Raw genomic sequence first — 24,061 nt, forward strand, 5'->3', positions numbered from 1 at the left:
CTCGACTCTGGTCGACGACGTCATTGAGATGGCACTCGTTGGTGAGTCTTGTGAGGGCGGGCGGGAAGATGGTTATCAACGGGCACTAATACTAATCCACCTGCAGGAGGTTTCCCTGAGAATTACGATCGCTCAGCTGCGCGCATAGGTGCTGGAAGAGAAGACCACACCCAGCGAGAACGCGATAATAATGATCTGTCGGAGCAATCCACCATGCATCCAGAAACAGAGAAGAATACCAATGGCTCCGAGACGGAGCGCGAAGACGAGATTGAGGAGAAGAGGAGAGACGAAGAAGTCTTGAAGCTCGCGCGAAAATACACAACTCAGTCCCAAACAAGTGTATACCAGAAGAACCCTTTCGAAGCGGATGCAGATTCTCCATTGAACCCAGCATCGCCAAATTTCAAGCCACACGCCTTCGCTAAATCGCTCCTCAATCTTCAAGCTCGCGATCCTGAGAAGTGGAAGCTGCGCACTGCGGGCTTTGCCTTCAAGGATTTGAATGTCTATGGCTTTGGTACTGCCACCGATTACCAAAAGAGTGTGGGCAATGTTGTCCTAGAAGTCGTCGGTTTAGCGAAGAAGCTTCTCGGGATGAGTAAACCGCGCAAGATTGATATCCTACAACAGTTGGACGGAGTGGTTCACAGCGGTGAAATGCTGGTTGTACTGGGTCCTCCTGGAAGGTAAGTTAGAACATTTCGAAAGAATTTTACCCTGCTTACGATGTTGCAGTGGTTGTTCGACATTCCTTAAAACTATCGCCGGCGAGACCAATGGCTTCTACATCGATGAGAAATCCAGTATCAATTACCAAGGCATCACGCCGAAGCAGATGCACAACGACTTTCGTGGCGAGGCTATTTATACTGCTGAAGTCGATGTCCACTTCCCTATGCTTACTGTTGGTCAAACTCTCGAATTCGCTGCGCAAGCCAGAGCTCCTCGATATATTCCTGGAGGCATCAGTCGACAAGAGTTTGCTAGATATCTCCGAGATGTGATCATGGCAGTCTTTGGTATCAGTCACACCATCAATACTCGAGTTGGAAACGATTTTGTCCGTGGTGTCAGTGGTGGTGAGAGAAAGCGTGTGACAATTGCTGAAGCTGCTTTGAGTGGTGCTCCACTTCAGTGCTGGGACAACAGCACTCGAGGTCTCGACAGTGCCAATGCGATTGAATTCTGTAAGACTCTTCGGATGTCTACAGATCTTGTTGGATCCACCGCTGTTGTAGCTATCTACCAAGCTCCTCAGAGCGCTTATGATGTAGGTATCTTCCCCTTGTTGCTAGATGCTTCTAACATGTCTAGATCTTCGACAAGGTAGCCGTGCTTTACGAAGGACGACAGATTTACTTTGGCAGCTGTACTGAAGCCAAGGACTATTTCGTTAATATGGGATTCGAATGCCCAGACCGACAAACAACTGCCGATTTTTTGACTTCAATGACAAGTTCTTTAGAACGTGTTGTGAGAGAAGGGTATGCGGATCGAGTCCCACGATCACCCGACGAGTTCGCCCGTGTTTGGAAGAGCAGCCCCGAATATGCCAACCTCCGTAAAGAAGTTGATATGTACAATGAACAATACCAACTCCATGGCCAACATCTGCAAAACTTCAAAGACTCTCGCAGAATTCAACAATCCAAGCACCAGCGAGTATCGAGCCCGTACACCTTGTCATATGTTGGTCAAGTGAAGCTCTGTCTGCGACGTGGCTTTTGGCGATTGAAAGGAGATCCATCATTAACCTTCACCCAACTTTTTGGTAACTTTTTGATGGCTTTGGTTATCAGTAGTGTTTTTTATAATCTACCCCAGACGACGTCCAGCTTCTTCTCACGAAGCGCTGTTCTGTTCTTTGCTATTTTGCTTAATGCCTTTGGAAGTGCTCTCGAGGTAGGTCTCTCAGTCTGGGTTTTGCTCCTTGTATTGATTTATCACAGATTTTAACACTCTACGCCCAACGTCCCATCGTCGAGAAACATTCGAGATATGCCCTTTATCACCCATCTTGCGAAGCTGTTGCGTCCATGCTTACTGATCTTCCATATAAGATTTTGAACGCCATCATTTTCAACTTGACTTTATACTTCATGGTCAACCTTAATCGACATCCAGGCAACTTCTTCTTCTTCGTACTGATCTCGTTCATGTTGACTCTTGTCATGTCCATGTTGTTCCGTACAATCGCATCAGTCTCCAGAACTCTTTCCCAGGCCATGGCTCCCACTGCAATCTTGATTTTGGGAATTGTCATCTATACTGGTTTTGCTCTACCTGTTCCAAATATGCGCGGATGGGCTAGATGGATTAATTATGTCGATCCCGTCGCGTATGGATTCGAGAGTTTGATGATCAACGAATTTGCTGGCCGCAACTTTACTTGCCTGGATTCCGCATTCGTTCCCCAAGGTCCTGCCTACGCTAATGTCTCTCCTTTGGAGCGTGTTTGCTCTGCAGTCGGCTCTGTAGCTGGTTCAGCAGTGGTTAGTGGGACGACATACATCGAGTCATCATACCAGTACACGCCATCTCACAAGTGGAGGTAAGATTCTTCCTTCTCGTTACGGATATGGCTGACAGTCTAGAAACTTTGGTATCCTTTGGATCTTCGCCATTGGTCTCTGCGCTACCTACCTCCTCGCTACCGAATTCATTACTGCTAAGAAGTCCAAAGGAGAAGTCTTGCTCTTCCGAAGAGGCCATACACCAGCTGCTCTGAAGCAAAAAGGTAGCGATGAAGAAGTTGCAGCTACTGCTATTGCTGGCGCCGAGAAGACCAGTAGTCATGTGGATGTCTCGACCATCATCAAGAAGCAAACTGCAATCTTTCACTGGGAAGATGTCTGCTATGATATCAAGATCAAGGGCGAACCTCGCAGAATTTTGGATCATGTGGATGGCTGGGTAAAGCCTGGAACTTTGACAGCACTCATGGTTGGTCTTAACGATCTTGATACGAGCGTTGCTAACGTATTTAGGGTGTCTCTGGTGCTGGTAAAACGACGCTTCTCGACGTGCTTGCAACTAGAACTACTATGGGTGTGATCACTGGCGGTATGTTGGTTGATGGCCGAGAACGTGACACCTCTTTCCAACGAAAAACTGGTTATGTTCAACAGCAAGGTAAGCGATTCAACGTTTGAGTCGGAACGTCTGCTAATCCGAACAAGATCTCCACTTGTCGACTTCCACTGTTCGCGAAGCCTTGAATTTCAGTGCCCTTCTCAGACAACCTGCCAAGATTCCACGCAAGGAGAAATTGGAGTATGTCAATGAGGTCATCAAACTTTTGGATATGGAAGAGTATGCGGATGCAGTGGTTGGTGTTCCTGGAGAAGGTTTGAACGTCGAGCAGAGAAAGCGTCTCACGATCGGTGTTGAACTTGCCGCTAAACCGGAACTACTTCTCTTCTTGGACGAACCTACCTCTGGTCTGGACAGTCAAACTTCTTGGGCTATTTGTGATTTGATGGAGAAGTTGACAAAGAATGGTCAAGCTGTTCTTTGCACTGTAAGTCTGATCTCTAGTCTTTTTTTTTATCAAAGCTAATTCTTCAGATCCATCAACCTTCTGCAATGTTGTTTCAGCGTTTTGATCGATTACTGTTCTTAGCTTCTGGTGGCAAGACTGTCTATTTTGGCGAAGTCGGAAACAATGCTGCTGTGTTGACCAAGTATTTCGAGCGACTAGGGGCTCACCCTTGCCCGCCCAGCGCAAATCCAGGTAGGTGATAGTCCATGATTTTGACTATTCTCGACTAACGTTTTCAGCCGAATGGATGTTAGAAGTTATTGGTGCTGCTCCTGGATCTCATACAGACATCGACTGGCATCAAGCCTGGCGTGACAGCCCAGAGTACCAAGGAGTCCACCGTGAACTTGATCGTCTCAAGGCCGAACTCCCACAAATCACTCAACCCTCTGCATCAGCCGACGACAAAGCCAGTTTCCGTGAATTCGCTGCCCCCTTCGGTCTTCAACAATGGGAAGTTCAGAAGCGCGTGTTCCAGCAGTATTGGCGTACCCCCAGCTATATCTACAGTAAATTGAGTCTCTGCATCTTCGCCGCCCTTTTCATTGGCTTCTCCTTTTTCAAAGCCGGCACCTCCCAACAGGAATTGCAGAACCAGATGTTTGCAGTCTTTATGCTGTTCACTATCTTCGGTCAACTTGTTCAACAAATCATGCCTCACTTTGTCACTCAGCGCTCGCTCTACGAAGCTCGAGAACGCCCTTCGAAAACCTATTCATGGAAAGCCTTCATGATATCCAGCATCGTGGTCGAACTCCCCTGGAACACTCTAATGGCCGTCCTGATCTACCTCTGCTGGTACTACCCGATCGGCCTGTACCGTAACGCTGAACCCACGAACGCCGTCACCGAGCGCGGCGGCCTCATGTTCCTCCTCGTCTGGGAATTCCTCCTCTTCACCTCCACCTTCACGAACATGGTCATCGCCGCAATCGACACCGCAGAAACGGGAGGCAACATCGCCAATCTGATGTTCTCGCTCACCCTCGTCTTCTGCGGTGTCCTCGCCTCCCCAGAAGTCTTCCCCCATTTCTGGATCTTCATGTATCGTCTCTCCCCCTTCACCTATCTCGTCGACGCCATGCTCTCCGTCGCAATCGCAAACACGGACGTCGTCTGCGCCAGCAACGAGTATCTGAAATTCTCCGCCCCAGCCGGAGAAACCTGCTACCAGTACATGAACACGTACATCAACACCTACGACGCGGGCGGCTATCTGCAGTTCCCCAACGCGACGGGAGACTGCAGTTACTGCGCCTTGGACTCGACGAATCAGTTCTTGACGCAGATCAACTCGTCGTATAGTCATCGATGGAGGAATTTTGGCATTCTTTGGGCGTTCATTATCTTTAATGCCGTGATGGCGGTTTTCTTGTATTGGTTGGCTAGGGTGCCGAAGAATAAGAAGGCGAAGAAGGCCAAGAAGGAGTAGATGATGGCCGCAGTGCTTTGTATAAATACTAGACAGACATAGATTTTACTTTGTAAATTGGTAATATTGTATAAATACCCTTGGCTGAATTGTCAATATCATTTTCTCAGCTTGTTTGCATGTGATAGGAATGTGCGAGTCATTTTGCATAGAGACTATATATTGACTTGAGTGGGCAATAAAATCTTTTCGACTCCGCACCTCTTGGGAATAGTGCAGAAAACTCCTGGTCCCACCTTCTGCTCTCTTAAGGCGCGGTATGGCGATGTTGAAACTGGAAAAGAAACTGGGAAAAGTCCCCGAGTATAACGAACGGAGCTGTGTGACAAGAACCCGGACGTGGCGAAAGACGGAATTTTTAATTCTATCTACCACATTGTGGAAAGCGTGCAGCTAGATGTACAATATGCTTACTTCCTAGAATCGCTTTCATGGTCGAGCAAGGGGGAGAATAGAATTTGAGAACATTAAATCATTATATATTCATCTCGACAGGGCTATACCATGTCATATACTATCATACAGCAGCACTATATATCATACATCAAGCATCAGCCGCATCCGGCATCGCAAAACACCTCTCGACGCTCTTCCAATTATTCCCCCACCAGTTCGGCATCATGATCCTGGTCCCTGCACAGAAACACAGGTATATAATCAGGGCATTGAAATTATACCCCGAATCGAACGCCGCGGCCAAGATGTAATTGTACCGCGCCCACAGTTCGTAATGGTGTCGGTAAGCCCAGTACATAACGACGAATCCCCCGATGATCCCCGAAGTGTAGCCGGTGCTGATGTTGCCGTAGAAATTGGATAGAGAGCAGAAAAATATGGTGCTGTTCCATAGGTTAAATTTTGCGTTGGGGAAACGACGGTGGAGACCGTAGAGGATTGTGGGGGTGATGGCTCCAACGAGGAAGCCGTAGGGTAGTGGGTGATAGAGCTCTCCTGAGAATAATCGTTTGGGGCCCTGTAATGGTATTAGCAATCATCGAACGAGGACCACTTTGAGAACGTACAATCAAGACGTATTGCGTCGCCATTGTTAGCGACGAGGTAAGGCTCTGGCCTGTCCATTCGTGGGTCAAATCCTCCAAGGTACCATTGAGATAGTCTCCTTTTGTGTCGATGACCCATCGAATCACAGCATAATTTATTGGTACACCGACAAAAGAACCGAGCATCTGTGAAAAGAAGACAGTTCTGGGTGGAACGTGAAGATAATGGCCCAGCTTTTGGTCTTGCAGCATGTACTGCGCTCTGTACCAGGCGTCTCCTGCGATGGAGCTGTAGACTGAAGCACCCACAGGACTCTTGTGGCCCGAGACAGCATTGATCATGAGACCATAGAGAAGTTCGTTCGTTGTTCCAATAGGCTGAGGGATATTAGATACGAGAAAGCAAGAATAGGACAGTTCCACTTACAAGCTGGAAGTTCGACACAGCATAGAGCCACCCGAGAGGCTACAAAGGTTAGTATTTGATGAGAAACTAGAGATGGAGATCATACAACGACAACAACGGCACCCGTTACTAGGGCCAGAATATAAGTCCAAATGGGTATATAGAGATGGCCGGACGCAAGAATCGTGATGATAATCGTGAAGGAGGCTAGAAATAATGCGATGAACCACCATAGAGGTATCTCTGGGTACGAACGCATGAGAACATTCAGGGGGTCGGTATATTGTTCGTTCACGGAGATTTTCGTCTTTGCTGTTTGTCTCGCTTTGAACTTCAAAAAGATTGCTTTCAGATGCGGATATCCGAACAAGGCCATCCAAGTCAAGACGGAGGTGTAAGAAGCATAGTCGAAGAACATATTCCAGAGTAATTGTGTGCCAACAAAGACGGGACCGTTTTGGTCATAAACTGTCTGGTTGAAGGTGATCTCGGGCGTGATAAGTTCGAGGATTGGGTAGTCATTTCCATTCTCTATCACATGTGAGCAGACGAAAACGAAGTGAATGTTTGGCATACCCTGGAACAATGAAAGTGACATTAGATGAAGATGCCAAGAACCCAGGCCACCCCAGTTCGCAGCAGGCAAAAGAATCCAGCAATTCGCGACGAACGCGAGGAAGACGACCATCTGAGTGTAGAATGGTGTCAAAAATAGACTTCCCATGTTGCTGAGATTGGCCATTGTAGACCAGTCGAATGAAAGGTTAAGAAAAGCCATGCCACCGAGTCCTGAACTGAGGAAGTTGGCGGTGGCATTATGCGGAGCCACCCAGCATAAAAATGCCATCGAAGAGAGCATTGGGAAGACGTATTCGGGTAGGAATTGCCAAAAGAATACAGTAACAAGGGCTAGGAAGAAAACTTTCATCTGCTTTCTTGATACTGGTGATGGATGTTCTCTTTGTAGAGTCTGGGTTTCGAAGAGCGCCGTTTGACATAGTCTACATGAATTAGTACCAAGTATGATAAGCATAATATTCGACATAAGAACTCACGCATCAAACCTGTACATATTAGCATTGATCACAAGGGCGAGTTTGAAATTCTTACCAAGGAAGTTGTGGATCATAGACCAAAAATTGTCTTGCAATCGCTGCATAAGAATATCCTGTCCACACAATAGCCCACATGAAGCAGATCCATATCAGTGGATGAAGTCGTTCCTTGAAATATAATTCTGACAAAGATAGAGGAGTCCAGGCAAGATTGTAAGTTGCTCCTGATGCTGCAGCAATAACCACGAGAACATGCTCTTTCACGCTAAATGGACCTGGATTCAAGCTGAAGCTCTTTTTCGTAAATGGTATTCGAACAACCCAAGCCGGTAAGGTTTTGGCCAACCAATCCCCTACATAATTAGCAGCTATTTGTACAAAGAATATCGAGTATGGCGCCGAGGTTGTCCTAAACATATTGAGTTGCTCGAGGAAGGCGCCTGGAGGGACAAAGATTAGGACCAAGAGGAAATATCGAAATGTTATAGTGGGGAGAGTTGTGTCGTCGTGCAAACTGACAATCCTCCTGACGTGCCATGGTAACTCATTCGCAGCGTCGTCCTCTGCTGCGGCTGCAGCATCATCGTCGTTGATTTCATCTGATGCGTATATAGGTTCCGCCTTTTCCTTCGCGATGTCAGGAGTGGGTGTCCGAGGCGAGTTCGCATTGTCTTGAACGGCTGTCTTGTCTGTGTCGTCTGAAAGGGCGTCCGAGTTTGAGACAATATCGGCAGCTATTTCGTCTGCAGCCAATCCATCATGACTATCTGCTCCACGAAGGCCATCTGGAAAGTACGACATCGTGGGTGCGCCGCCAATTCACCAAACCACCCCAATCCTTCCAATTCTTCTTCACGTCGGCTTGGCCGCGGGCGTCAGCGATAGAGGGACGAGTCTTCGAGCATCGTGCTGATGGGGACGAGAGAATCATTTGACTCCAGCCTGGACTTGGAAAAGGTGGCGGTCTGCGGGAGTTGAGGTGGTCGAGGATGGCATACCGGAATGATTTTGGGGTGTGGCTTTCTCTGATCAGATCATTTGAATGGAGTTCACATCTCTTCACTGCCACCACCACCACCACCACCACCACTGCACGACCGACCAGTGACTGCCCAGGCCACGGCGGGTTTCCGCCAAGCTGAAGCTGGAGTTCGTTCGTGCGCGCGACCCTGCCATTATCTCATCATTTTCCCAGTGACGGGGCCTGTCGAGTGGTTCTTTAGGCTGCTGTGCCGCTGGGCGACATGGTGGACACATGGGAGATGGATGGAATTGGCGGGTGGAGGGAGAGGGAGAGGAATTTGGGAGACGGGGATTTGTGACGGGGGGCGAGAGAGAAACGGGGAAGGGTCGGATCCCACTTGGGACAACGAGCATGGGCAGCAGAGGAAGCAGAGCAACGAGAAGTACAGTACGAAAGAGCGAGTGAGACTCAAGGATCGTAGCTAGGGGTGTACTGTACTGTAACATGACATGTTCGTTCCATCTTGTGCGACAGTGCAAATGAAGGAATGCTTGCTGCCATGTGCTTCCTGGGTGCACAATACTGTAGAGTAGAGCAAATTCCCACACTGGGGTTCAACGTGCTGTACTTACTGTAGAGCGAGAGAGATTACAGCGAGCATGGGGGCATGGTTCTGCTAGAGGGAGCCTGCAGCACGCTGTTTCGTTTAGTGCCTCGATCCCCCCCTAGAGCATACAGTAGTGTAGACCACCACACCACACCAACCATACAGAAGTCTTGGCCAGCGCCTCTGCCCGCTATTTCCAGGCTGTTGCTCTCCCGTCTTATCAGCAATATTCCTCACGTGTCGGCTCCCCTATCTTTTCTCGTCACACCAAAACGATGTGGCTGCGGCGGATTCATGTTTCTCCTGCGTGCTGCAGATGTTGCATTGCTATCACTGGGCACTGGGCAGAGATAGGAGAATATTTTGATGACGAGGTAGCAACCGCAAAACGAAGATATCGAATTCGCAAACAGAGTTCAATCGGTGACATTTCATCTTGCATCGGGTTCCGATAGTTCCCAAAACGACTTTATTAGCCGCTGCTGACAACTTCCCACAATTTAGGTGTCCAGACATTCGGTACCGTTGCATGGCACTCGCAAGCATGTCCATTTTCGCCTTTGGATATTTGATATTTGACAGATTCAGGGGCCTGGCGGCGTACCAGCTGGTCGGTTTCTAGCCCGTTTCATTTCTTATCTTCCCTCGCAACATGCTTCCTCATTCTCTTCCTCAATCCCAACCTCAATCCGTTCTCGGCCGTTTGTTATCATCGAGTTCATGATTATCTCCGTCGCCATTCACACCACCATCCATTTCCTCCCGCGTTCTGATCCTTCCGGCGCCGTCTCCCAGACTCTCTGCATTCCCGGCCTCTTCTCCTCCAATCCAATTGCCATCCTCGTCAAAGTATTCTGACACGTTCTCAGCAGTGATCCATCCCCCACTGCCCGGGAATGGCGGAGGCAGACTACCATCAGCAGCACCTCTTTGTACTCCCGGAAGTCCGCTGATACCTTCATAACCAACATTTCCTTCGAAAACTATCCGATCATCGCCATCTTCCATATCTTCATCGCCTTCAAAGCTAGGATCTGGATGCAGATTCGAGCAATTCGAGACCGCGTCGAAAAGCTTTTGGATGTCGCTGGTATTCCCGGTAGTCGGGGGTATCAGAGTCAATTCCACCACATCGGGCTCGTCATCGTCACTGACTGCCAGGGGATCCAACAACTCAAGCTGCATGTAAAGTCCTTGTACTTGCTGTCCTGGGTGGCACGGATCATCCAGTCGTTGTATTGCATGCAGGGAGATGGCAGGGTAGGGAATCGAAAGGCCAATATTTGCATTTGAATTGAAAATTGTGACGTTTCTGTAACACTGCAGTCAGTAAAAAGCCTGCTTGGGCGGCACAGTCGGGACTGGGGGCTTACTCGGAGCTGATGTACGCCGTTACTTGCTCATTCACGGCACTGCCGTCCCCCTCTACCTCTGTTGCGGTTCCATCTGTGGCAGATGAGAAGAATGGAAGCCGCGCGACCTGATCCCGAGCACTCAATGCAGTGATATCCGCCGAGTGGTAATGAAGCACAGGCTTAGCATCGTAGAATGTTTCTGGAGTATGCGACTGGTGATCTTCGAGCGCAGTGAAGAAATTCAGTTGAGGCTGGACATGTAACGTCGTTGGAGGCATGATTGCGGTTGCGACGAAGGCAGCAGCAGGTGCGAAGAGTGAGGATGTTGTTGATCCCAACGAGGCTTTGGAGAAAATATCTTGAGGCAAGGCTGAAAGATTGAAAGTCGGCGCTTTCCCTAAACTGATTAGCGTCATCACCCCGCTATTGCCTCTGAAAGTTGGCGAGCTCTATTATTGTATTGCTCTTGGACAATTTCTGGAAAAGGAGTATCTTCTTCAAACGACGCGTTCTTATATATTTCGTTCAATTGCTCTTAGATCTTCGTGCTCTATCATTTGGCCAATTTCATCGCAAATCTATTTTCGATGCAAGCATCCACCCATCAAATATCAACGCCTCGCTATCTAGATATAAAATCCCGTCAAACTTTAACCTCGAGAAAGTCTTCTCTCTATGTCTCCACTTTTGATGAACTCCACTTCCCCTACATTCTCAGTAGATTGGAAGTACGACCTGAGTCAAGCTCTGCTCGCTATTCATCGCTCCAGTATATACAGTCTGCGCCTTCTCTCCTCCACTTGCACTGTCAGCGAAGCGTGTATAGATGACATTTATCGTTGCATCAGTCTGGTATCCGACATGCTCATACTGCGTTTCAAAGTGCCACTCCCTACTCGTACCGCCATTTTCTTTCCCTTCGATCAAGTCCAATGCAAAGCCCGTATCGTTAGCTCCCATTGTTGCCGAAACTTTCCCACCATACAACAGAGATAATTTGGCATAGCTGGCGTGAGGGTTGGTGGCCAAGATCTCCTTCGAGTTCTGGGTACTGAATAGAACAGTGTCATTCTGGACAAGGAAAGCTGACGTGTATGTGTTGTTGTCTATTGCTGATGTGAACTTCCAGAACACGATCGAATATGGACCGACGACTCCTCTCATCCAATACCATTCTTTGCAGATGTAATCCCAGATGAATGATCCAGCGAAGTAATCAACTCCTCCATATCCTGTGAACGCAATTGGCGAGCCTGCGATGTCGAATCTGGTCTGGACATCCCCTGCTGGCATAGCTTCAACCCACCACAGCATCGGTGCAAAAAGGGTAGATGCGTTCGAGTTCGGGTACAAAAAACCATCTGGATAGCGAGCTGGACCTAATGTGGTGATGCTCCAAGTCCCTTTCGTCTCCGGGGTTGAGATCGAGATAGCTGCTTCCTTGAGATCTGTGGTCACATTGAATGTGAAACTAGCATTCTCAGCGCTGCTATTCCACAGACCATAGGTATAGCTGGGACAATGGGTAATTTGAGCTTCTTCCACGTAAGTGATACTGGAAGATCGAGTTCCATTGGGCCAGACAGCATCGTGCATGACCCAAAGACTTCCAAGGCCGGTATGAGAAGTTGGGTCTCGAAAGAATGTGATGACTGTGTTTGACGATCCATCAGAGGCCACACTGTCGAAATACCATTGTTCCCAAGCAGTATAGTTTACTGCTGATAATCTAGGACTCTCGAAGGGCGTCAGAGGAGATGTGTTGATTGAAATGGAGCCGTTGACCGAGTCTTGAGCATAAAAGGTCTCCGTATTGCAGCGAAGTGCTGAGTTTTGATTTGGCTGCTGTCCGTGGATGAAGGGGACAAGCAGTATAAGCGCGAAGAGAAGAAAGGCTGACATTATGTATATGAATGAGTGGATATTGCTCTGCTGAGAGATTAAGAGAGTGTGCGAAATGTCTACGGTCGCTGGAAAGAAGTATATCCTTTGCAAACTCGCGAGTTCGAGATTTGTCGTTGGGATGGGAAGAAAGCGAGCAATTTATATCGTAAACACTACTTTTACCGACAGTGAATTGTCCGTTTCTTTCCTTTTTTATCCGCATGTGATATCAGGCCTCAATGCTTGACCGCATGGCAAGATGGGATTCGAGAATGGAAATTGGGAGTGTGTCACAAAACCATGATGGGGCATTTAGAGGACAAGAGGAAGAACCTTGCATGCATGTAACCAGGCTTTTGTATTGGACGAGGGAAGCCACATCAAATGCTAAGTTGAACACAAAGATCTCAATATCGAAAGTGAGTACTGATAGTCTTTGCTCTGGAAGAAAGCCATCATAATGCACGCTGCCCTCTCGAGACACTCTCCACACTACCACAGAACCTTACAGTGTTCTCAACGAAGACAACCTTCCAACCCCTCTAAAGGACTTAACCCAATAGGTAGATCATCATCGCGCCCATAACTCCAATGACGGACTCCTTCCGATGTCTTTATCGTGACTTCGCAGTATATCTTGCAATCTTACAGAGCAAATGCTCCATATCAATCACAGAAATCGAACGCCCTTGAGCTTTCCTACACTCCTCCATTAATTCCTCCAGCCATATCGCATCAACAGGCGGATGCTCAAGAACTTTCCAGACGTTGACCAGACCAGCACCAACATCTGGCTGAACATATTCAGCCCCGTCCTTGGCAACCATCTCTTTGTAGATCTGCTCGACCAAAACCAAAGCTTTACTCGGGCCCGATGGACCACCGCGCTTCGAAGAAGAACCTCCATCCGAGGACACGCCCATATGTCTAGCAAGTGTCTTGATGGTTGGTGGCTTGCAGATCTCCCATTCCGTCAAATCGCTAGTAATCAACCATGCTAACAACCCGTGCTTCGGAACTGTGGGAATATTGAAACTGCAAAGCAGATTATAGACTTCTTCGAATGATTGTGTAGGTCCACCAGGTTCGACTTTCTCCATGACCTTTCCAGCGAAGACCCAAAACTTCTCTAACATGGTGGGAACAGATGCTCGAGCAATCTGCATTTGACCGTATACAGGACGGGTAATTTTCTTGATTCCTTTGCCAAGGGCTGAAATAACTGCAATGATCTTGTCGTAGTCAGGTTCGGACTCTGAGGAGGACTCTGTTGACTCTTTAAAGGTGATTCCAAGGTCGTTGATGGCTTCTTCGGAACCAACACCAAAAGTGCGGAGGACACAGATCTTGAATACCGACGTGGTGGAGACGGAGGTGCTCAGCGGGACGTGGGAGATTATCAGAGCCATGGAGGGTGCTGTAAGACGGAGTGGGAAGAATTTGTCACAATTGACCCAGGAAACTCGCGCCTTCTTGACAAACGACCGACATTGCTGTGCAACTGCTGCAGGGGACGTGTCCGTGATGGTCAGGTCTTCTTGTCCGCACTGTAAGCCGTGGAGGTGGAGGCCAAGGCGAATGACGTGAATAAGCTTGCTCATCAACTTGAATTCGAAATTGGACAAGGGTAGAAAGTTTTTGAGCTCCATTTCAGAAGGCTCAAAGTACCAAGAAATAGACGACATTCTGAGGAACCTTTCTTTGTGTGCGGATGTTTGTAAGAAGTTGTCAGAGAAAGAGCATGGTATCGCTAGTGAAGGGACTAGATAGCACGTATTGGGTTGAAGTTGAGCAGAGCATTGTCAAAGAAGACTTTGGACCTTTCTCGCTTAAGACGCGCTAGTCCTCGTCGTTACCCCCTCGCTTGCATTTAAGCAGGTTTCTACCTGCTGCAAGGTCTGTGGTAGTACTACTGGACACTTATTGATGATCTGTAGTGATAACAAAGGAGAGTGTCCATGATTTCCAAATCTGGAGGAGCCTAAGACATGGTGAAACTACTTTCAGAAGCATAGATGCAATGAGCAAAAGTGCGGACTGATACGGCCATGGCTCCCAAAAATAGGTTGGAGAAAATTCAGACGAAAGGCAATAACAGCTTTGTTGCTTCTTCCAGAACGACAACAGAGCATAATTCACAGTTCTGAGTAAATTAAGAAGATACACATATCAAACCAAAACAGACATTTGATTCAATTACTTTTCCACTCAGATTCGAGAAACTGACTAGCTTCGCATTGTGAACTATACAAAGCAAATCTAAGAATCACTCCTGCAGCCCACAGTTAACCTCTTCATAGGAGTCAAGGCTAAGTATCGGCTTCGATACCGAGAACGAAAAAATTAGCAAATCCCATTTACCCATGTTATGACCACTAAAAGCAACGCCTTCAATGTGCTGCCATCCAACTCCATTTCTCAAACCAACGCCAACAGATGCAATCGCCCTCCCAAGATATCATCCTTCAATCCCTCAACCAAGCCCTTCGCTTCTCTTCCTTCTTTGCTTTCCGCTTCTCCTTGAACTGCTTCAATTCCGTCTTCGACAGCTTCTTGCCACTGCGCTCAGCTTTCAAACTCCGGCCGTCATGACTGTTCGCTGCCGCATCGACATCGAAGAAGGCGTTCATTTGTCGCTTGCTCTTATTCTCATCATTGAAGTTTTCGGGAGTGAGCTCAGCATTTTGGAACCGACCTGTAAACCGATTGAAAGCTGCACTGGCTGCGTATTGAGCTGAAGGGTCGATAGGTTGTGCGGCTGGCTCAGGGGCAGCAGGTTGTGCGTACCAAGCAGTCGGATCGTAATCGCCGTGAATCGCCGGATTGTAACCTGACGTGGCTGGTGCTGGAGTAGTCTCTGCTGGTACAGGAGCAGGGTCTACACCTGGTGGACCTGCTTCTGGTACTCTAGGGTTCGTCCATTGTGTCGCATGCGTAAATCGATTGTAGAAGTAAAAGGCTTGTGCGCTCTCCTCCCAAACTGGTGCCCATCCATCATCCGGCTCAGTTGCAGGAGGGGCTTCGGAAGGTAAGGGAGGTATAGCTTCTTCTGGTAGAGGTGGTGCTTCTGCAGAACCATCTGCGCCTGATAGCTCGCTCGTCGCATTATGTTTCTCCAACCACTCTGCATCCTTCTCCGTGGTGATCACACGACCTTCATCTTCTACTGAACTGGCCTCTCCTTCATCGCGATCATCATCTTCGGGTGATGAAACCCTCTCGTCCTCTCCATGGTCATCGCGAGCATCGATCGGTGACTTGTCCTTGGACGAAGTTGGTTCAGTTTCAGCCCTGGGCGAGGCTGATCTCCTGTCCTCTCGAATTTGATCTCTTCTTGATGCCATTTCAAATTTATGGATACCACTGCGCCGCTACTCCGCGATAAAACAAAGGAAAGGAATGTTTGATTGTGGATTGAATGTTGCGGAAAGGAATGGCTTGGTGTGGAGAAATAACGGGTATTTGAAAATAAGTTTATTTCAGCCTCGCTAACCTGAGGTTTTAGGCACAAATGCCCCCTATGGACAGAGGATCTTTGAGAGAAATTGAGATTAATTTCAGCTTGGATCACGGCTAAGTTCTGTCATCATGTAGCGATATTGAATATCGTAAGAACGAACAAGAATGGTCAGATTGTATCAGTCATTAGTGACACCGAACTATTACATCGTCCTGCTCATTTCTTCCAAGAGCAGAGGTATAATATAAACCCTAATGTACATCATCTGGTCTCGGTAAGAGCAGCTTGAGCTTTCTCAACAGCATCCGCAGCCTTTTCCAGCTCAAGATCACCTTCCAAAGGCTGGTCAGGCTTCTCAAGCACACCATTAACAGCTCCCTCCACACCCCTAACAGCTTTTCTTCCCTCCTCTCTCACTTCTCCTTCCCAGAACGTTCTAGCTGTTTCCCACTTGCCCTGCATCCTGCGTAGACTGAAAACCACACCAAGAGCGGCAACAGCTCCAGCTTCGTACAATGTGTTCGAAACAGACGAAAGATATATCAGTCCTCCGAAGACTGTAGCAAGTGACGAAGTGCTTAAAGTCTGCAGCACGAGTTTCTGCGCCAATGCTTGCAATGCAGGAACTGTTTCTTGGGATAGATATGTTCGAGTTGCTGGAATGTGTAGTGGCCACGGATGAAGCTTGACGTTGACAGGTAAATGATCTCTGGGCGATTCGATCAAGTCTTGTATGACGGGAGGTGGTGGTGAGGAGCCCAATTGAAGTTTGGCATGTTCCTGAATCTCTCGTTTATATGCCCAGTTCTTCGGTGAAGCTTCGGGAATTTGTTTCAAGGCACCGGCTTCAACCACTCTCCCAGCAAGGAAGATGACTTCCTTCTCGGCATCAGTGAGAAAGCGCTGATTCAAGATGTCGGAAGCAATCATAGAGACATCATCGACCCTCCAAAAGAGCTTCCACCAGCCCAACTTCCGCCACCTTCGACCATTAAAAGCAATGTCAAGCTGGTCTCGAAGCTCGGTATGCGCTCTCTCTGCCCAAGAAGACAATTCCTTTCTCAATCCGACCAGGTCTGAGGATGAAACTTTGGCAGTAAGTGCTGCACTTAATTGCCGGCTTCGTTCTGCTTCAATGGCCACACTTGCGTTCCTTAGTACAGATTCAATGAGTTGCCTCAACGGTTGCTTCGTCGCTCCATCTGTTGACGCTGTACCATCCCTCACCCAATCCAAAATCTCGGGTAAACCACTTTTGAACCAATTCTCTTCATAAGATAGGGCATTGTCAACACTTTCTCGAAAAGATCCCAGAGCTTTCTCAGCTAGAGCGACATCGATAGTCTGAAATGGGAGAGGTTCCTTCTGTAGATTCACAACCTGGAGGTCTACAGCTGCACCAACGACACTCCGGTCTGTGTCAATAGGATAGCTCAGAACTGTGGCTGCTCCCATTACCCCATCGGCAACAATCAAAGATTTGTGCACTGGTGTAGTGACAGGTGTATATCTCCCAGTACTGGACGTAGGTATCTCCATTGTCGGAACTAAAACCGCTTCAGTGAAAGCGCCCTCATCGCCTACATTCTGCGGGTCCATCTCTAGAACCAATATCTCCAATTTATGTCCATTGAGCATTGGTGATGAGACGTGTATCTCCTGGACCAACCGATTCCCATGTATCGCTTCCTCCTCATTATGTCCCACCCTTATTAGCAGAGGTTTGCTTCCTGGAAGATCCTGGGCCAATATCCTCTCCCATTCTTCCTCTGTCTTCAATGGGTCTGCAACCAATAGTCTTAGAAGATCTTTGGCCTTTTTCAACGATGTGCCACCATCATCTATCCCGAGTATTGCAATTCTGATCGTCTCGTCTCCAGCTTCCTGCTCCAAACCCCGCAATGCGAGCTGTAATCTCGAAATGTTGACATAGCTTCCGGAGTTCTTTTGTAGGCCAAGGAGTGCGTCTCGTAGATCAGCTCGAGCAGATTTGGAAGAGGATTTAGTTGTAGCGTCTACTGTAGATGCGCTGGCAACATTCGATTGTTGTCGAGCTATAATGCGATGCCGTGGTGTTGATCGAGGGCGTTGCCCTTGAGGCCGTAACGATCGTGAGATGGAGCATATTGGACATATTTGGCGGTTTCGGGGGAAAATTGGCAGTCTGGATGTTTTAGACCATCCAATTGCATCCCGAATTAATCGTGGAGGCATTGTGATGCTCTCGGATGAAAATCAAGGTAGAATTGAAGCTATGGGAACTCACTTGATGCCTTGGATATAAGGCATTAATTATTGGACATTAGGGAACGAGCAATAGGTCATTAAAACATCTTATAAGTATTAAAATTCCTACGAACGACCTACTTCGATAGTCCAAGTCCTCCAAAAGCTCGATCCAGCTCATCTCCGGGTCCATTCGTCGCAACCACAGGAGCATGTCGAAGGCCTGATGCTTCAGCACTTGATACATCAACATCCATCAAATTTCCCTGTGACTGATATCCTGGACTTCCAATACTACTTGCGGGCCTCCTTTCTGGTTGCAGGATTCTTGCATCACTGTCAAGCCAGCCTGGTGCTACCCTTCTCTTCTCTGCAAGCTCTCTAGCAGCAATGCTTTCCTCCCATGCCTTCAATTCCTTATCGGCATCGTCTTGTACCTTTTGTATGTATGATTGTAGAGCCTTGCATGATGCGATAATCTCGTCTGGATGTGCAGCATGACCCGAGGACGATATCACATACTGTGACTTCTCTTCACCAGATGATGGCGCTCCAGTTGACGAAGGTGGTAATGTTGATGGGAGGGTTTTGTAAGTGTATGGAAGCGTGGTTGCGGTAGGTAAGGATACGAAAGGAGAGACAGTCAGTGGTACCTGCTGAAGGAGAGGATGGGTTCCTAGAGGAGGTTAGGATTGCTTGCAGTAGGAAGAGGAGCTTATCCTACTGTTGTCATGCATCTTGAATGTCCCTATTGTCGTGGATGATTGTAAGCAGAAATGCCTCTTTCATAAAGCGTATTCCAGGCTACAATGCTCAGAAAGGTTCGAGACCACGCCTTGTCGCCAGGGTTAGCTGCACAGTCCCGAGAATCAGTCCAAACTGGAGGCTGGAGCTCCGTTGCCTCTGGTTCGTGGTGTCATGCAGTTCCCCAGGTGAAGCGCACAAAGTAGGACTGAGCAGATCTGGCAGCTCTTTTGTGTTGCCGAATAATTGGAATTGACTATCGGCGAAAAGAGAGTTCTGTTGCAATGTTATGTTGGTCATGTTTCCCGCCCCGCAGCCGCAGTCTCATCCCTCCAACCCGCGGTCGCTTAGACTAAGCTTTAGCGCTTTTTTGGGCCAAGTCAATCCTCGAGCTCGCCTTACAGTACTGACATCCCCAATTTCACGAAAAACAATTCCCACCTCAGCCCTACCACCCCGCAGACAGAACTGTGCAAAGACGAAATCTTCTACGATATTAACGAGACAACTTGAACGTAACGGCTCCGAGTGCGATAACATATTGTCCCAGTTCTAGGCTGACAAAGCGTGACATTTCTCTGTCTCTGCGCGTGTGCCTTCAGCTCAGCCAGCTTCTCAACCCAGGAAAAGTACTCTTTACGCCTTGGATCCTCTCAAAGATCTTTGAAAGTATTTCTGCATCGTTATCGCGCTTCATCTCGAGTAGATCGGCCACAGTCCGCTCTTCGAACCTCCCGCGATCATGGATGGCGAGGATCAACCTCATCCTCCTCCCAGGGAGAACCGATCCCAGGTTGACAATGCTGTGAGAGCGATCCAACAGAAGAAGCCAGTCCCTGAGATTGACTTCACATTACACACCATGGAAGATGGCAGCCAAGTGAGCACAATGGAGAGAGTCTGCAAAGGTACCTTACCCCTATTTTACCCCGCCAATCGCCCCTCGCAGTCACCACGAGCATGCTAACAGTCCATGATATAGATGTACAAGCACCAGCTATGCATCCACCGACCGATCAGCAGTTCTTCTCCCCTCAAGACTCCTCCAAACCCAATCTTGCTTTCTTAAAGCAACACTTCTATCGCGAAGGGCGCTTGACCGAGGAGCAAGCACTATACATCATCGAGGAGGGGACGAAAGTTCTCAAGCAAGAGCCCAACCTTCTGGAGATGGATGCACCCATCACTGTGTGTGGAGATGTTCACGGCCAATATTACGATTTGATGAAGCTATTTGAAGTCGGTGGCGACCCAGCTGAGACGAGATACCTCTTCCTCGGAGATTATGTCGATCGAGGGTATTTCAGTATTGAGTGTGTTCTCTACTTGTGGTCATTGAAGATTTGGTACCCAAATACGCTCTGGCTTCTTCGTGGAAACCATGAGTGCAGACATTTGACCGATTACTTTACATTCAAGCTTGAGTGTAAGCACAAATACTCGGAGAAGATCTACGAAGCATGCATGGACTCCTTCTGCGCCCTTCCCTTGGCCGCTGTCATGAACAAGCAATTTTTGTGCATCCATGGTGGGCTGAGCCCCGAATTACATACTCTGGACGACCTGAAGCAGGTAAGTTTTACCAGAAATGATCAGGAATTGGCGCTGACGATCATAGATTGACCGTTTCCGTGAACCACCTACTCATGGACTCATGTGCGATATTCTCTGGGCTGATCCTCTGGAGGAATTTGGTCAAGAGAAAACTTCCGAGTACTTCGTTCACAACCATGTCCGAGGTTGCTCATACTTCTTCTCCTACCCTGCTGCTTGCAATTTCTTGGAAAAGAACAACCTACTTTCGGTGATCCGAGCTCACGAGGCCCAAGATGCTGGTTACCGCATGTACCGCAAGACGCGTACCACGGGTTTCCCCAGTGTTATGACCATCTTCTCCGCTCCCAACTACCTTGATGTCTACAACAACAAGGCAGCTGTTCTCAAGTACGAAAACAACGTCATGAACATCAGACAGTTCAACTGCACGCCTCACCCTTACTGGCTACCTAATTTCATGGACGTCTTTACCTGGTCTCTTCCGTTCGTTGGCGAGAAGATTACGGACATGCTCATCGCAATTCTCAGCTTATGTTCAGAGGACGAACTCAAGGAAGATACGACGAGTCCTCCTACCCCTGGTCCCATCTCTCCACCTGTCAATGCTCCATTAGATCCAGAATCGATCGAGTACAAGCGCAGAGCGATCAAGAACAAGATCCTTGCGATTGGACGTCTTTCCCGCGTGTTCCAGGTCCTGCGAGAAGAATCGGAGAGAGTAACGGAATTGAAGACAGCTTCTGGTGGCAGGCTCCCTGCTGGAACGTTGATGCTTGGTGCTGAAGGTATCAAGAATGCTATCAGCAGCTTCGAGGATGCTCGCAAGGTCGATCTGCAGAACGAAAGACTACCTCCAAGTCATGAGGAGGTTACGAGACAGAGCGAAGAGGGCAGAGCCCAGGCGTTGGAGAGAGCCAAAGATGCTGCGGATAATGACAAAGGATTGCAACTACTTTCTAGACGGTTGAGCACGTAGGTTGTTGCTTCTTAGTTTCGAGTGCTCTTGCTGACATCGATCAGGGACCGAAAGAGATGATTGGCTGTGCCATGGTGCATTGGGTTGGACTGACGTCGTGTAGGGAGCGGCGACGATAGATACTGATGATTGCGAAAGCGGGGAGTTGGCAACAGATAGTCAAATTCTCCTTGGACTTGTTGGCGGTGCATAATGACCTTTTTTTGCACACACCAAATCCTGGTCCGAAGACCGAAAAAAATATTGAAGCATCTAATGCCATCGACATCTTTTTCCGATGCTGCACCGTATTCTCGTTCCCGACGAACTCCTTTGAAATCACCTTGTGCTCGAGTCTCAAATCTCGCCTTGTATCCCTGTATTCCCATCTGCCCAACTATTCCCAAGGAGAGAGAAGTTTAGCAAGTGCATCAATGCTGGCGCCAAGTGTCAACAAGAAAGAGATCCACCCCCGTCTGTTCAATGTCTGGATGTTCCCACGCCGTCCTTGCCCTTCCCACCACGCCTCTCTCCACTGCCATGAGCCTTCTCTTTCCCCTTCCCTTTCCCACTCTCTTCTTCGCCCTCCTCTGCTGCGTCGTCGTCTTTCCGCGCCCTCGGGGTCAAGATCAAGCTCTTCAGAAACTTATTTTCCTGCTCCAACTCGGAGATTCTATTCTCCAACCGCTGCAATTCCTCTCTCTTCTCTCGGCTCTGTCTCTCCAGACTCTGCTCCCGCTTCTTCTTCTTGGCTCGGAAGCGGGCACTGGCGGCGGTGTTGCGCAATCTCTTCAATTCGGCTTCGTTCTCGTTCAAGGTGGCGCTTGCTGAGGCCGAGGTGTGCGTGTATCCTTCTGATTGTGCATACCCGTACCCTGCTGCGGGTTGGGAGGTGCCGTAGCCTGGGGCGGACGCAGCGTAACCTACGGACGGGTATATGGGTTGATACGTGCTGGGCGAGCCGGGGGAGTTGTTGCTGGAAGACGAGGCCGCATAGTACTGTTGCTGCTGTGGTGGTTGTTGAGGCTGCTGGTAGTATCCGCCCGGGGGTGGAGGATATTCGTGGTTATATTCTGACGATTGATTGTAATCCTGCCCCTCCATGGCGGGGTACGAGTCTAGGCTCGGATTTGGATTTGGATTTGGATTTGGACTTGGATGGGGATAGTTCCACGGGTGCTTGGATCGAGGTTCTGGAGGGATCTCTGCTTCCGCGAGTGCTGTAGATGGGTCTGTCAGTGTCTCTCAGAGCTTCACTCTCGCAATCAATAGTTTTTGATAGCAACAAGAACAGCAATCAATCATCACCGAACAGAACCAGAACTAGAAAAAAAGAGACCGACGTTGGGCTCGCCAGAAAGCTTGCTTCCTTATTAGCATCTGCCGATCGCCTGGTCTCCCAGCTGTTGCATTATCTTGGGGGATGGATCGAAGGGTCGAAGGGGTTCAGGGGTCAAGGCTGAGTCACGTGTGGTGATGTGATAATCGCTTGTATTGCGTCTTGCAGGAAACGACGGCGAGGGCCAATCGCAGCCGCGATATTGCGGATTTCGCGGGTACGTAATCCATGGACATCGTCGCTCCAGGCGGAGCGCAGCCCACGGACGCTGAAAGCTGGACCTTGCTCCGAGTCGCAAAGGCCGAGAAAGGCACGAAAAGGATGTTCTGCAGCACTAAAGGGCGAAAGAGACTGACTGCCTTGCGCTTCGTCCCGGCGGAGCAGCGGTAGGGTTAAAAAGGGTACTGGCGGGATACGGGACTGTGCTGGCCTCTGCTGGCCTCTGCTGGCGGACACTGGCTGAATAATGAACCCTTCCGTCGACGACACTGGCTGGAGAGTCGACAGTGACCCCAGATACCGGACTCGCGTGAGGGGACTCGATGGCCCAAACCGGTCTGGGCAGCGATGGTGTCAGCACTCGCTGATATTTGTTGCTGTCCCCGCCGTATCTCTTTCCCTTGTTATACACCTTATAGGCCTCGACAATGCAAGCCCCCCCACGGCCCAACAGGATTGAATAATAGTTTGGCATCGTGGATGGCGTGCTTGGGGACAAATGTGGGCCATCCTGGAGGCGGTTGCATGTTTTGCAAAGAACAATGCAGAAGTCTCGGGCGTTGCAAGAGCAAGACGGCCAACTTCAACAGAGACAACGGAGAAAGGGCAGATGCTTGAGCTGATGGAAGACCCGAGATGCAAATGTAAAGGACACTGACGGCAAGGCAGAAGGCAAAGAAAATTGTCACGGACCTTGGTCAATAATGTCCCCTGGCTGGCTTCCTCCTTCATACGCCACAAAAGTCCCTCCTTTGAGCTGATATCGAGAAGTCATCTTGGTGAGAGAGTGGCATCGGCAGCCAATAAAAGATCAAGAGAGACGACAGTAAAATGCTCCACTTGGTGGTGATGTATACATAGGCAATGCTGTGAATCCGATCCGATGAGCATGCCAATTTCTTGGGCTGTTATATATACTCACTCTAGGCATGTGAGCACGAGATCGAAAATTTCTTTTCCAAACCTCCAGACCGTCGTCCCAGTTGCCCTTGCCGCTTGTGGGGTATCAGCCTCGGAGGCAAGATGAAGAATTCAGATCTGATGGGATATGGGCACCCAATCCTGGTCTCCCTGGTTGCAAGCTGGCGGCTCGAGCGGGTCTATCTGGGTCTCGTCTTGGTCTTCCCGTTGTTTAGAAGCTATCTTCAGAACTAGTCCTTTGTTTCTTTTCTTCTACTCGATTCGGAGGTCAGGTCATGTATATAGTATAGTTGAAAATTACAATGCTTGGCAGTTTGCCAAATGAACGAGTATTGATAATATGGTGCTTCACGTCGATACGACCGACACTGAGACACGTATTCTACCATCGT

General features: G+C 48.7%; 10 protein-coding genes across 10 annotated transcripts; 2 read left to right on the forward strand and 8 right to left on the reverse strand.

Annotated features, from left to right (window-relative positions):
* Nucleotides 1-213: 213 nt before the first annotated feature.
* LY89DRAFT_584494 (putative ABC transporter) lies at nucleotides 214-4,976 on the forward strand (the record flags this gene model as incomplete). Its single annotated transcript, XM_018209265.1, has 9 exons — nucleotides 214-689; nucleotides 739-1,273; nucleotides 1,318-1,905; nucleotides 1,953-2,554; nucleotides 2,598-2,946; nucleotides 2,991-3,135; nucleotides 3,183-3,523; nucleotides 3,571-3,736; nucleotides 3,784-4,976. The coding sequence occupies 9 exons, from the start codon at nucleotides 214-216 to the stop codon at nucleotides 4,974-4,976; spliced, it is 4,395 nt and encodes a 1,464-aa protein (XP_018072170.1).
* A 470-nt stretch (nucleotides 4,977-5,446) lies between these two features.
* LY89DRAFT_62039 (OPT superfamily oligopeptide transporter) lies at nucleotides 5,447-8,368 on the reverse strand. The gene is made up of 7 exons (XM_018210911.1): nucleotides 7,494-8,368; nucleotides 7,439-7,447; nucleotides 6,960-7,384; nucleotides 6,490-6,914; nucleotides 6,405-6,443; nucleotides 5,999-6,355; nucleotides 5,447-5,949 (listed from the first exon to the last, which is right to left on the reverse strand). The coding sequence occupies exons 1-7, from the start codon at nucleotides 8,237-8,239 to the stop codon at nucleotides 5,521-5,523; spliced, it is 2,430 nt and encodes an 809-aa protein (XP_018072171.1). The 5' UTR covers nucleotides 8,240-8,368; the 3' UTR covers nucleotides 5,447-5,520.
* A 1,122-nt stretch (nucleotides 8,369-9,490) lies between these two features.
* On the reverse strand, nucleotides 9,491-10,693 carry LY89DRAFT_684746 (uncharacterized protein). The gene is made up of 2 exons (XM_018214937.1): nucleotides 10,383-10,693; nucleotides 9,491-10,321 (listed from the first exon to the last, which is right to left on the reverse strand). The coding sequence occupies exons 1-2, from the start codon at nucleotides 10,640-10,642 to the stop codon at nucleotides 9,694-9,696; spliced, it is 888 nt and encodes a 295-aa protein (XP_018072172.1). The 5' UTR covers nucleotides 10,643-10,693; the 3' UTR covers nucleotides 9,491-9,693.
* Nucleotides 10,694-11,285: 592 nt separating this feature from the next.
* LY89DRAFT_562480 (uncharacterized protein) lies at nucleotides 11,286-12,137 on the reverse strand (the record flags this gene model as incomplete). The annotated part of the gene is made up of 1 exon (XM_018208476.1): nucleotides 11,286-12,137. A coding segment is annotated over one exon (852 nt), but the record flags the coding sequence as incomplete, so codon positions are not given.
* Nucleotides 12,138-12,862: 725 nt separating this feature from the next.
* On the reverse strand, nucleotides 12,863-13,933 carry LY89DRAFT_718435 (uncharacterized protein; the record flags this gene model as incomplete). Its single annotated transcript, XM_018218415.1, has 1 exon — nucleotides 12,863-13,933. The coding sequence occupies one exon, from the start codon at nucleotides 13,931-13,933 to the stop codon at nucleotides 12,863-12,865; it is 1,071 nt and encodes a 356-aa protein (XP_018072174.1).
* A 360-nt stretch (nucleotides 13,934-14,293) lies between these two features.
* LY89DRAFT_684748 (uncharacterized protein) lies at nucleotides 14,294-15,684 on the reverse strand. Its single transcript, XM_018214938.1, has one exon. The coding sequence runs from the start codon at nucleotides 15,590-15,592 to the stop codon at nucleotides 14,714-14,716; it is 879 nt and encodes a 292-aa protein (XP_018072175.1). The 5' UTR covers nucleotides 15,593-15,684; the 3' UTR covers nucleotides 14,294-14,713.
* A 285-nt stretch (nucleotides 15,685-15,969) lies between these two features.
* LY89DRAFT_584813 (uncharacterized protein) lies at nucleotides 15,970-17,364 on the reverse strand (the record flags this gene model as incomplete). Its single annotated transcript, XM_018209288.1, has 1 exon — nucleotides 15,970-17,364. A coding segment is annotated over one exon (1,395 nt), but the record flags the coding sequence as incomplete, so codon positions are not given.
* A 662-nt stretch (nucleotides 17,365-18,026) lies between these two features.
* Nucleotides 18,027-18,984, reverse strand: LY89DRAFT_645498 (uncharacterized protein). Its single transcript, XM_018211881.1, has 2 exons — nucleotides 18,659-18,984; nucleotides 18,027-18,610 (listed from the first exon to the last, which is right to left on the reverse strand). Exons 1-2 carry the CDS (start codon nucleotides 18,669-18,671, stop codon nucleotides 18,072-18,074), a joined length of 552 nt encoding a protein of 183 aa, XP_018072177.1. The 5' UTR covers nucleotides 18,672-18,984; the 3' UTR covers nucleotides 18,027-18,071.
* Nucleotides 18,985-19,327: 343 nt separating this feature from the next.
* On the forward strand, nucleotides 19,328-21,231 carry LY89DRAFT_62108 (serine/threonine protein phosphatase 2B catalytic subunit). Its single transcript, XM_018210934.1, has 3 exons — nucleotides 19,328-19,586; nucleotides 19,661-20,250; nucleotides 20,297-21,231. The coding sequence occupies exons 1-3, from the start codon at nucleotides 19,421-19,423 to the stop codon at nucleotides 21,209-21,211; spliced, it is 1,671 nt and encodes a 556-aa protein (XP_018072178.1). The 5' UTR covers nucleotides 19,328-19,420; the 3' UTR covers nucleotides 21,212-21,231.
* Nucleotides 21,232-21,670: 439 nt separating this feature from the next.
* Nucleotides 21,671-23,959, reverse strand: LY89DRAFT_718440 (uncharacterized protein; the record flags this gene model as incomplete). Its single annotated transcript, XM_018218416.1, has 3 exons — nucleotides 23,442-23,959; nucleotides 22,793-23,086; nucleotides 21,671-22,410 (listed from the first exon to the last, which is right to left on the reverse strand). Exons 1-3 carry the CDS (start codon nucleotides 23,521-23,523, stop codon nucleotides 21,671-21,673), a joined length of 1,116 nt encoding a protein of 371 aa, XP_018072179.1. The 5' UTR covers nucleotides 23,524-23,959.
* Between the last annotated feature and the right edge of the window lie 102 nt (nucleotides 23,960-24,061).

Source organism: Mollisia scopiformis (assembly GCF_001500285.1).
Source record: "Mollisia scopiformis unplaced genomic scaffold LY89scaffold_11, whole genome shotgun sequence".
Lineage (NCBI taxonomy): Eukaryota > Fungi > Ascomycota > Leotiomycetes > Helotiales > Mollisiaceae > Mollisia > Mollisia scopiformis.

What these genes read in the sequence shown, in the direction of transcription:
- LY89DRAFT_62039 (XM_018210911.1), bottom strand. Translation starts at nt 8,239, where the DNA reads ATGTCGTACTTTCCAGATGGCCTTCGTGGAGCAGATAGTCATGATGGA. An exon ending in GTCACTTTCATTGTTCCAGG is followed by an intron (nt 6,915 to 6,959) that starts GTATGCCAAACA and finishes CACATGTGATAG; the next exon opens with AGAATGGAAATGACTACCCA. An exon ending in CTGTGTCGAACTTCCAGCTT is followed by an intron (nt 6,356 to 6,404) that starts GTAAGTGGAACT and finishes AATATCCCTCAG; the next exon opens with CCTATTGGAACAACGAACGA.
- LY89DRAFT_684746 (XM_018214937.1), bottom strand. Translation starts at nt 10,642, where the DNA reads ATGCCTCCAACGACGTTACATGTCCAGCCTCAACTGAATTTCTTCACT. An exon ending in ACGGCGTACATCAGCTCCGA is followed by an intron (nt 10,322 to 10,382) that starts GTAAGCCCCCAG and finishes GCAGTGTTACAG; the next exon opens with AAACGTCACAATTTTCAATT.
- LY89DRAFT_684748 (XM_018214938.1), bottom strand. Translation starts at nt 15,592, where the DNA reads ATGGCATCAAGAAGAGATCAAATTCGAGAGGACAGGAGATCAGCCTCG.
- LY89DRAFT_62108 (XM_018210934.1), top strand. Translation starts at nt 19,421, where the DNA reads ATGGATGGCGAGGATCAACCTCATCCTCCTCCCAGGGAGAACCGATCC. An exon ending in AATGGAGAGAGTCTGCAAAG is followed by an intron (nt 19,587 to 19,660) that starts GTACCTTACCCC and finishes TCCATGATATAG; the next exon opens with ATGTACAAGCACCAGCTATG. An exon ending in CTCTGGACGACCTGAAGCAG is followed by an intron (nt 20,251 to 20,296) that starts GTAAGTTTTACC and finishes TGACGATCATAG; the next exon opens with ATTGACCGTTTCCGTGAACC.